We start from the raw sequence: 12,916 nt of genomic DNA on the forward strand, positions 1-12,916 counted from the left end.
TTGATTAGGGTTAGATTTTTTTGGAAAAATATTCCAAGCGGACACTGTCTACGCTGACACCTCACTGTTCACATGACAGATTTCCTAAAAATATAAATTATTTTCTTACTTAACTTTAATTTTATATTTGTGCGCAAAAGCGTATGTAGGCATTCGAGCTATAGGCAATCGAGCTGTAGGCAATAGTACATGTAGGCAAAAGTAGCTCCGTTTCTAAAATTTTTATTTGTGTGCAAAAGCGCATATAGGCAATCGAGCTGTAGGCAATTGAGTTGTAGGCAATAGTACATGTAAACAAAAGTAACTCTGTTTCTAAAATTTTTATTTGTGCGCAAAAGCGCATGTAGGCAGTCGAGCTGTAGGCAATAATACATGTAGGATGTAGGGAATCAAACTGTAGGCAAAAGTGATGTAGGCAAAAGATACTGTAGGTAATCGATTTGTATTAGGCAAAACCAACCATCTCGTACATTATATTAATATATTACGTGAATATTAATGGACTATTACGTGTAGTGCGCACCAATTTCCGCGCTGTGTTAACGTTCTCATTGCCCGTGTACTCTATTACTGTTTATAATTATTAGGTGTACAACTTTGCTTCCGCCGTTTTCCTATAGATAGGTTTAGCGGTAAGTAGTGGTCGAAATAAATAGATCATAGACGTCATACAATAAACTTGGGCATCTGTCAACATAAGATTAGTCGATATATAAATTAGTATAGAAAGATTAGTCGATTTGTGTCTGCATCATAAAGTTATTCTCGATTGAAAATGTCAGTTTACGAGCCAAATTCTCGTCATTTGCGGGAGGTTTTAATTTTCTGCTTCAATATGAAGAAATCTGCGGCTGAGGCACATCGAATGCTCTCAAATACTTATGGTGAGGCCGCTATTAGTGAAAGAACGTGCCGTGAGTGGTTTCAACGTTTCAAGAACGGTGATTTTGACGTCGAAGACCGGCATATAGCGGTGGAAGAGAGATGGTTTTCGAAGATGCAGAATTGGAGGCATTACTTGATCAAGACTCGTGTCAAAATCAAGAAGAATTGGCACGATCATTGGGAATGATTCAACATGCCATTTCAAAACGCTTCAAAGCAATGGGAATGATTCAGAAGCAAGAAAATTGGGTGCCGTACGAGTTGAAGCCGAGAGATGTTGAACGGCGTTTGTTTGCTTGTGAACAGCTGCTTGAAAGGTAAAGACGGAAGGGATTTCTGCATCGCATTGTGACTGGGGAAGAAAAATGGGTTCATTACGATAATCCCAAGCGCAGAAAATCATGGGGAGTTCCCGGCCATGCTTCCACGTAGACGGCCAAACCGAATATTCACGGCAGTGTATTATGAGCTGTTGGGAAGTCCTATCCCACCCGCCGTATTCTCCAGACGTTGCTCCCTCTGACTATCACTTGTTTCGATCAGTGGCACACGGCCTGGCTGACCAGCACTTCCGGTCTTATGAAGACGTAAAAAATTGAATCGATTCGTGGATCGCCTCAAAAGATGACCAGTTTTTTTGTACGCTGTCCAAAAGATGGGAGAAAGTAGTGGCCAGCGATGGACAATACTTTGAATCATAAATGTATAACCAGTTTTTTACAATAAAGCCTCGAATTTCGGAAAAAAACGGCGGAAGCAAAGTTGTACACCTAATATTATGATTAATATAATATTAAGTTCAATAAATTAAACACAATGTATTAGGCGCCAACTAATAAAATTCAAACAATCAATAATAAAAAGGCAAAGAAGCCACGCTTGATTCGTGCTCCATACAATATTTATATGTTTACAGTAAAATAACAGTAAAACAAACATACATACAAATGTTTCGATTTTTTTACATCAGGTCCTGTTCAGTGTGAGAAAACTTAACGCAAATTTTACATTTCAAATTCTTCTTAAGATAGGCTTCATATCGAGATTCCTACGCTTCGCTACTTTAGAATTATCCAAATTGAATTGATCATAATCCCTTATGAAGAACGTAGTGTATATCTATGTATTATCAACATGTAATCTAAATTGCTACGCCTGAAACTCCCTAAATCTTGTATATTCTGTGACTTGGATGTATAGTATTTTATTACTCCATCACATAGTATATATCATTCTGCTAAAAAAATTCTTTTTTAATCTAACAAAAAAATGTAAACAATATTAAGAATCTCTATTTTAGACTACATATGTGAAAAACACAATTAATACTAGAAATTTAAAATGCCTATTACGATCGAAGTTGGATCTTCATTGCTTTAAATAATTCAATCTTGTAATAAACACTATATTTGAACTTATGCATATACATATACCATATATTGTAGTCTTTTCGAACTGCGCGCCGGATTGTTTTTCCCGACTATAAACCCAATTAAAATCACTGTAGGGTAACTGTCCCAATTACTGTGCCTGTCCCTATTAGTGTACTATTGTATTTCGATAAGTCATGAAGAAAACTAGCATGAATAAATAAGAAAAAATATTTTTTCTTGTTAAGTTAAACTATTAATGCATACGATAATATTTTATTTTTTGAGTATTAAAGTATTTTAAATATTTTTCAAAAGATATGAGGAATTTATGTGAGTCCAGTAATACGTACCGCAAGATTTTAAGCGTTTCTATTAATATGCCCTGTATTGGAGCTGAGAATATTGTGTTATGAGTGTACATTGAAATAAATATATAATTGAAATAATGATTTATGTCATATTAACTTAAGCAATTAGCTTAAATTTACTATCTGTTTTAGGAACTACATGTTAAAATGAGTCAAATGTGAATAGGCACACAAATTGGGGGCACATTAATAGGGTCATCGCCGTTTGGAGGACTCACTAATAGGGACAAAATCATGTTTTTTATTTTTGTCAAAAACATTATAAAGTATTACCATTTTTAGATTAAAGAAATGTTATAAGAAAAAGAAATAGTTGAAAACCCGATATTGATTGCAAGTAGATAAAATTAAACCCACAATATTTAATAATTAATTCAGTAATAAGCAAGTTGGCTAAAAGGCACATTAATAGGGACAGTTGCCCTAGTAATCGTGAATTAAATTGACGAGCAAGCAATTTTAATAATTCGATACTACGAGGGTCATTTGAAAAGTTTCCGGCCTTTTTAAGAAAAACACATATTTCAAAGCAAAACAAAATTTATTTCTCGACGTAGTCTCCCTGCAACTCGATACATTTGGTCCAACGTTTCTCCCATCCTTTTAAACCATCAGAAAAAAATTGATTGTCTAAACCTGAAAAATATTGATTTACAGCGTTTTCCACCTGAGCGTTTGACTTATATTTTTTTCCCCCGAGAAATTTTTTCAAATTTGGAAACAGGAAAAAGTCGCTGGGAGCTAGATCTGGTGAATAGGGTGGGTGCGGAAGCAATTCAAACTTCAATTCGTTCAATTTTGACATTGCGACCATCCACGTGTGAACCCGAGCGTTATCCTGGTGAAACAGGATTTTTTTCTTGGCCAAATGCGGACGTTTTTTCTTAATTGTGGCCTTCAATTTATCCAGCAATGCAGCGTAGTACTGTCCGTTGATTGTTTCACCCTTTGCAAGGTAATCGATAAGAATTATTCCACGGCTATCCCAAAAAACTGTCGCCATCACTTTTCCTGCAGAGAGAACGACCTTTGCCTTCTTCGGAGTTGGTTCCCTCACCACACACCACTGCTTTGACTGTTGTTTGGTCTCAGGCGTATGGTGGTGTATCCAGGTTTCATCGACGATTATCATTCGCCGCAAAAATTCCGCTGGATTTTTTTGATACAGGCTAAGACACTCGCGCGATATGTCCATCCGTATGCGCTTTTGGTGGATCGTCAACAAACGCAGCACCCAGCGCGCGGATAATTTTCTCATATCTAATTCTTGATGTAAAATCTTGTGCACCTGTTCAGATGATATACCACAAGCAATATCCTTAACAGTCAATCGACGATCTTCTATCACAGTTTGATGCACTAAATCGATCATTTCGTCAGTTGTAGCGATTTTCGGGCGCCCAGAACGTTTCTCGTCTAAAATGCTCGTACGACCACGTTTGTACTCGGCCACCCAACGTTTGACCGTTGTAAATGAAGGGGAGGCTTCACCGTATACAGAGTCTAACTCATCTTTTATTTCCTGAGTCTTTTTGCCTTTCAAATGAAAGAATTTTATCACTGCGCGATACTCGATTTTCTCCATTGTTGACAGACAATGTCAGCTGACAACTTTGGAGAGTTGCCATAGACAAAGTAATGATCAGAATAACTTCAAATTTTTACGGTTTACATATGTCAAGGCTATCTATCGGACGACAAAAGAAACTTTTTTCTACAGTTACTTTATGTCGATGAGGCCAGAAACTTTTCAAATGACCCTCGTACCATCAAGAATCATATTGTAAAGATGTTAATATGTTAAAATTATTAATAAATTTATTGTGAAAAATATTACCTCGTCCGGTTATAAAAATTGCTTGTCAATTTAATTCACGATTACTAGAGTGATTTTAATTGCGTTCATAGTCCGGAAAATCAATTCGGCGCGCAGTTCGAAAAGACTATAAGATGGTATATATGCAAGTACATACATAATGTATATTAGTAATTCAAGATTGAATTATTTAAAGCAATAAAGATCCAGCTTAGACCGTAATAGGCATTTTTAATTTCTAAAAAAGAAATATCCCTGCTGAAAAAAATCATGTCACAAAATTACATAATGAAATTATGTAATTAAAACAGGTTAATTACGTAACGGATTGTTCCAAATCAGTATGTGATTTTTTTTTAATCACGTAATTTAAAAAGTCACACAATGATATGTTTTTTTCTATTTCTATTATTTAATTCTTTAAAATTCGATAACTATAAAATCACATAATAGATGAAATTATTTCTAATATTATATGATTTTTCAAATTATGTGATTTTAAAAAATAAGGTAATGATTTGGAACAATCCATTATGTAATTTATTTGTTTTCATTACATGATTTCGTTATGTAACTTCGTGATGTGATTTTTTTCAGTAGGGATATATATTGAATGTAATACATTTATACTATAAAATCAATTATAGGAAACTATTTAAACAAATTTTTGTTAAGATTATCACACTGAAGAGGACCTGGTGTATAGAAAGGTCGAAATGTTTGTATGGATGTTTGTTGTTATTTTACGATAAATATATAAATATTATATAGAGAGAGAGCATGAACATCAAGCGTGGCTTCTTTGTCTTTTTATATATTAATATAATATTATTCTAGTAAAAATAAGAATTTTAGTAGATTTTACCAGAAATATTATATATCAGTTTCGGTTATTTCAAATAAAATGCTAATAAATTTAACCAAAAAATTCTGATGCGTCCGATTTCAACCAGAAATTGTTTTCAATGTAACTATACATTAATAGTCTTTGTTAGATATAACATCCATTGGCCATTACTATAGTATCGAAGAACTCAATTTCTTCTTTCAAAAGTGGTAATGTAATCGACATATATTCAAGCACTTTAAGCATTGGATACCACACTACAAAATTTGTTTCTTGTGATAAGAATTGTGCGAGATTCCAAAATACAGATACGTTGAGCTGACGTTCCATCATCAAATAAAATGCATCATCAATGATTTTAACACGATTAATAATACTTATACTCTCATAATCTCCAGCTGTATCGTTTAAATGTTTTGCAATGGCGTCCCATGTTAATGAATCATATTTGACGCGGTAGTATCCTATTCAGTTACAAAAAATATTTTATTAAACGATATTATAAGTTTTACAATATTGACATTGAGAGGAATTTTTTATTTTATTTTATCTTCTTTCTAATATTAAAGGGAATACATATATATCTAAAGAGATATATGGGAAATTAATGTACCTACACATGTGTGCGTATTTGAATAGATGTATTCGAATGTTTCATATGTTTAAAATACTCATCATGCATATATTTTTATTATTATAGTGGAACATCGAACATCCGACTTATTGTAAAATATTTGCAGAAAAAAAAGTATCTCTTACTATTTTTATAATTACATAAAACGTAAAATTTTTTATATAATTTACCGGCATGCTGAATATCCACCATCCAATAATCCATCAATAATTGAGGAAGACTTATTTTTATAGAATTAATATGTGATGTTAAACATGTTTCGTAATTTATATTTAAAGATATTGCCTTTAAATTTATGGGTATTAACCACCTGCTGTAACTCATATTGTAACTTTGCGACAATATATTAGTAACTTTGGAACCAGTGATTCGTTTCCAGCTTACAACAGGATAATGTTTGTATTGTATCCAAGTTGAGAACTCATTCAATGATGTATAACAGTGATATGCTTCACCTAATTTTTCTTTCATGGACCAGAAATTATAGGACATTATTGAACTGAACGTCCTAAATTTAAAAAATTACTGTTAGTAATCAGCAAAATGGAATAAAAATGTGAACCATATAACTAAACTTGTACATATATAAAAAACTCTATAACACAATTTTATGTTATCACATATTATATATGAAAGTAGCAGACTTATAAGGACTTAAAGAGACAGCTTATTTTTCGGAGATGAAATTAAAAATATATAAACGGATAAGGAATGAAAGACATGAACGAATGAGATTGAAAAGTAATACGTATGAAGGTGAAAAACGAAGTCGTTCTAAAACATTGCAAATATTATGAAAATACATATTTTTAAAAACTTTAAGAGTTGTCTATGATAATTGTCTATAATAGTTGTTATATAAACTTAACTCTCACACACGCACGCACGCACGCACGCACGCACGCACGCACGCACGCACGCACAAGGTATTTGAAAAGAATGGGATCCCCTATAATCTCCAAAAGTACGCACTTTAGTTGCACCAAAAATTCATTTCTACATAAAAATGAAAACAAGAGGAATAAGCTCCAGTTACCTCGATCTCGACAAATGTTATTTAGGACATGATTCTAAACAATATTCAAGCAGTTTTAGCTGTCGGTCAGATATCTTGCGTAATGCCAATACCGGCGATATTGTAACATTCAAGCAATACCTTGTAACTCGAAATGTACTTCATAAAAAAATATTTTATTACAGTGTTTTGAAAAGCTCTCGAGGATAGCTACAAGAATATTTAATGAAAAATTGGGGTTCCATTTAAGAAATTAAAAGTGACCTTTATGTGATCTTCAAACAATTATTCCAAGTCAAGTTCAAGGCCACCAAAAGATAGACCTTCATAACCATTACAACTTTTATTCGGATCATTTTCCCTGAATTTGCGTACTTTTAGAGATCATAAAGGGGCCCTATTCTTTTCGAATACCTTGTATAAGATGTAATTAATTGTTATATTATCTTTACTCACTGTCTGCTTACATATGTATGGATATTTCTTCGAAACACTTCATCGGTAAGAAAATTTTGAAACATCCGTAAAAGAATTATTGCTACAATAAGAGACATATTAATACATCGTAATTGAATTTTTCCTAACTAAACATTTCCTCTCATTTTTTTCATAATATTTATATATATCAATTTGTACGAATTAGAAATGCCTATGCTGAAGCTAGATAGGTTGAAGCAATGAGAATACAATCAACATGAACTAGAAATGCCTATACTGATCGAAGCTAGATCTTTAATGCTTAAATAATTTAAACTATAGAAATCAAAGCCTTAAACGGTCTAGCTGGATCTTAATGCTTGTATGATTCTTATGTGAATTTATATACTCCCTGTGTAGTCCCCAGAAACGCGCGCCGAAATAATTTTTCAGTCTTGAAACGCTAACTCTATTAAATTACCACAGTAATATTACGAGTTAAATTGACTAGCAATGTAACAAATTTTGATGCTTATTTGCATCTTTGAAACGGTCTTAATAATGTTGAATGACATATTAAAATTTGTAAATAATTAATTCTTACTGCGAAAAATGTTACCTCGGGCGGGAGTCGAACCAGAATCTTTTGCATTTCGTACAAGAGAATTAATTTAAATTGACAAGCAATTTTTAATAATTTGATGTTCAATCAGGCATCATATTAGAAAGATGTTAATGTGCTGAAAAATAAATTTAAACCAATTTGGAAAACCAATTCGGCGCGTCGTTCGAAAGACTACAAATACGATATATATGCATGTATATATATATATATATATACATATATATAGTATATATACATATATATATAGTATATATATAATTTACATTCAATTATTTAAGCATTACAGATCTAGCTTCGACCAGTATAGGTATTTTTAATTCGTAGTGATTGCATTCTCACATATGTGGTCTAAGGTATGGTTCTTATTGTGTATAAATTTGTACTGAAAGATTATTTTATTTGTTTTTACCTTTCATGTAGCGAGAAAAACTGAAAATTAAATTAATGTCCGATAGGTTAGTGATTTCCACAGGATTCATATTAAAATGAGAATCCAGATGAAGAGATTCGTATTGATTCTGAATTATGAAGAGATCCAAAATTTCAGAATTATTGAAGCTCTAAAAATAATGTTTCATAATTATACGTAAATGTTAAGGCAAAACACATGTCCGCATTGTGATCTATCGTGTGCTACTGCATACTATATGTATACGTATGCATGTTGCGTATTATTATTAAAATCATTTTACAATTTTTATAATTCAGTGTAGAAATAATTAGCGAATCGAATTATTAAAATAAGTTTACACACAATATATGATTTAAATTGTGAAATTTTTTAACATTTAATTGAAAAGATTTTAACGAGTTTTTTTTAACGAAAAGCTTACATATTATTATTATTCCTACTTATGTGTATATCGTCGAAAATTTCAGATAATATATTTATTTGAAAGATAGGATCTCACAATCATCAGATCTAAGTCTTAATTATAAAAAAAAATGTTATATATTACAAAAATATATCTTTCATATTGTTGCGATTAATAAATATAAAAACCTTAACAACAGCTTCTTCTCCGAACATAGTAGCAAAACCGTCGTGTAACCAAAAATGAGACCACTAAATGTTGAGTACGTTACTAAACCATTGATATGCTATTTTAGGTGCTATTAAACGCGCAACTTCCATTTTGCGCATAACAGAATCCAATGTTTTATCATAAATAAGATTGGCTTCCCTAAAAATTATTATAATTGCTCTAACATTCAATAAATTCTTTGTTTTTTTGTTTTAAATAAAACGTATTACTCGTTTTACACTTTTCGATTTAATTTGTTATTAATAATGTGTATAAAGTATTTAATATTTTAAATTATATTTGATATTGTATATCGTAAATTACGATGGGACCAAATTATATGTACTTTATTAGTTGGTTTTTCATTAAATGTATAACATCCCATTAAATATCCACTTTCTTTATTAATTTTGTTAGAAGAATGGATTTTCTGCTCTTTGTGTGTCTTAATAACGTACAACAGATATCTAACATTTGATATACAAGGTAATTCATATGATGTAACAGATGCCATTGTGAATAAAATTTATGAAAGTATACGAAAAAGTGTTTTATATGTAGACATTTAATACAGAAGAAGATATTATACAGTAAAAAGGGTTGCTGAAGCAGGCGTAAAAGACGTTTCTTAATTACCTCTATTTTTTATATAGCCTATATATATTTTTTAATCATATAATTTTTTAGTTATTTATATACAGGTTGTTTTTTTTATATATGAAGATATTAAAGAGGATTTATTAAAATGTCAATAGCATATATGAAATATTTTGTATTTTATTCTAGCATATTTTGTCACGGTATAATGTAAAAAATTTCGCAACTGTTAATTTCCTTATAATTATATTCTGATATTTTTATGCCCAGCTGATGAAAAGAAATCAATTGATTTTAGTAAAAAAATACAATTACAATTATTCCATATTTATTTTAAAACATAAATTGTATACGAATCACCTTATACCATAATTAATAATTATTTAATTTTATATTAACTTTACAATTCATTTTTATTATTAATTAGAAAATGGTTATGAAAGTGCATACATGTATTTTTAAAGTTTCAAATGTTTCATTTGAAATAAATTATTTTTTTATTTAACAAATTGTATTTAAATGTATGCATTACGTATGAAATATGATTCCCCATTTCGATATGCCGTCTTGTGGAAAATTTGGAATTGCAATGTGATCCATTTTTGGAATATTTATCTCACTCAATTCAGATTTCAAATGCAATGTAATATTGTTTATGATTCTCTGTGCAAATTCAAATTTCAAAGTCTGCTCTGCTGAATAACATTCGCACCACAAAGTAATGTTTTTACTAATTCTAATGGGTTGATATTCAGTCACAACTATCGCAATTTGGAAAGTGGACATTGGAGGAGTAGTATAGAAATGTGTCCACACTTCAATTTCCATACTCATTAAATTATTAGTAGAATGGTATTTTATCGGCATATTAGATAAAGTTGTAAGATTGCGATGATGCTTTATAGAAATTGTAAATGTGGCCTTTAAGTGCGGTATGTCCCAACAAGGAAATAACTGTCTCATTCCAATCGCTTGGATGTGTGGAGCTATCAAAAATCTGTTATAATTTAATATTTATTATGTTTACTTTAAATATAATCGTACAATAATGAATCTTTGCAGTTTAAATGAATTTAGACAATGTCATTATACAAATTGGTATAAGAAATATATTTTGAAAAAAAAAGGAATAATTATATTATAGATCACATAACGCGTACATGTATATTTTTAACTATTTAACATTTACTCACGTTACGGTATTTCGGTTGGAAACATTTCTAAAGAAATTTTCGTCATACTTTTCTGTTAGATGACCAAAAAATTCAATTTTGAATGTGTAGAGCCCAGGAAGCAACATATAGATTAAAGAAAATTGTAAAATGTTCGTATGATAGGAGTATTTGTATTTATTCAGTACGTAAATTATACCATTCTTTGTACTTAAAGTTACGTTCGCCCGATTTATAATTGTCAGATGTAGTTGATGCAAATTTATACGTTGCGTCGATCGAAGAATGTTAATAGTTGTACTGGTTTCGCCATGAAAGAGAAATAAGCCATCATCATGTTTTAATTTTAAATCAATTATCAGTTCTTTCCAAGTGTAACTGAATTTATTAGATTGATAAAATGTGTTTATGTGGCTGAGTTGTATACAGTAGTGCACTGGTATCACGTAAATAGGAAAATGTATGTAGTTTGAAATGGTGAAATTGTGTTCTTGACTATTAAAAGCAGCTATTGTTAGAATAAGTGTTACACTTCTACTTATCTGTGCTAGATTCATGCTGCATCAATTGTCGTTTTAAGTTTATGTATATATCTGTCAGAAAGTTTAATGAAATAATATATAATACTCATAATAATAATACGGGGTAATTAAAGTCGTTATTTAATTATAAACAAACTGTTACCAGTAAAAGTAACACTAAACCAGTAAAAGTAACACTTTTTTATTTCAATAAGATTTTTAGCTTTGTTATTTTTATTATGTTAAAGATATTGTTGCAGCGACGTTAGGTTCTTAAAAAGTTTTATATTATTATTATAATAAACATTTTTCCATTGAATACGTGTTTGTTTTTCTGTTAATTGATACTTTAAACAGAAGTTTTATAAGTATCATATGAATATTTACAAAAAATTTCATTTTATAATAATTATAGTACATTATTAAGGTACGTACATATTTTCTTAAACAAGCAACGTTTACTCAAAAGTCAAATAGTATTGTTACAACATCACCTTGGTGAAAACTTTTCTCATAAGTTTTCATATAATTTTTCAGAATTTCTAAGTATATAATTTTATAACTTTCTCACATTTTTTATACGAATTGGAATATTTCTCAGAAAATCTACATCTTTTCTCAAAATTTTTCATATATGTTAATTATGAGATATTAAAAAATTTCTAAGATTTTTTGTAAGTATAATTTCTGATAAAATGTTATAAAATCTAAAAAATTTAAAAATATTTTTTAAAAACCATGGGATAAGAAATTTCTAAATATTTCAGAATTCACATGTATGAAAAATTCTGAGAGAAGGTGTAAACTTTCCAAATATTTCTTAGTATATTTGAAAAATGTTCCAATTTGTATAAAAATTATGGAAAAAATTTCCACCAGGACAGTATTTAAAATAATGGAGCGTTGACTCCGTAAATATATTAAGCGTCATATTTTTAGAAACTTACCCTGTGTAATAAAATTATGCTGTTAGAATATAATTTGAACTCGTAATTTATATTCATATAATAAATGTAACGGAAATATAGATCGTGGTAGAATATTTCCGATTGTTGAGATGTTATTCTTCCGAGATGTCACAACAGACTATATTGTAGTATCAGAGAAGACGGAATACATAATAAATACAAAACCGTTTTGTATTAATTTTAATGTAAACATACTATATTAGGAAACGTAATGTTAATCGATTTTCTTTTCGAGAGAATCGATAAGTTTAATGGATACGTTTGATCAATTTATCCAAATCTTTGATTTATTCTGCTATCGAACTGTTGACGCACTTCTAACCCCGCAAATACAATAGAGTAGTGAGCCTTAATATATATAAGCCTTAAAAAATTGGCCAATCATAGTCGATTATTCTTCTCACATTCGAGTTTAATCGATCAATATATATATATATACATATATATATACACAGTGTCAAAATTCTCGAAACGGTCGAATATCTCGAAACCAAAGCAACATTGTTTACAGTCACTTGAAAATTGTGTCTCAGTGAAAAATGGAATTAAAATTCCGTGAAAATTTTCGTGCAATGATTTATTACGACTTTCGACGTGGATTATCAAGACAGGAGTGCATCGATCAACTTACTTCCACTTTTGGCGATAAAGCC

General features: G+C 30.3%; 1 protein-coding gene across 1 annotated transcript; it reads right to left on the bottom strand.

Annotated features, from left to right (window-relative positions):
* Positions 1 to 3,167: 3,167 nt before the first annotated feature.
* LOC108764782 (histone-lysine N-methyltransferase SETMAR-like) lies at positions 3,168 to 4,211 on the bottom strand. The gene has a single exon (XM_018513157.1). It carries the CDS (start codon positions 4,209 to 4,211, stop codon positions 3,168 to 3,170), a length of 1,044 nt encoding a protein of 347 aa, XP_018368659.1.
* Between the last annotated feature and the right edge of the window lie 8,705 nt (positions 4,212 to 12,916).

The sequence above is a fragment of the Trachymyrmex cornetzi genome, unplaced genomic scaffold (genome assembly GCF_001594075.2).
Source record: "Trachymyrmex cornetzi isolate Tcor2-1 unplaced genomic scaffold, Tcor1.1 scaffold452, whole genome shotgun sequence".
NCBI lineage: Eukaryota > Metazoa > Arthropoda > Insecta > Hymenoptera > Formicidae > Trachymyrmex > Trachymyrmex cornetzi.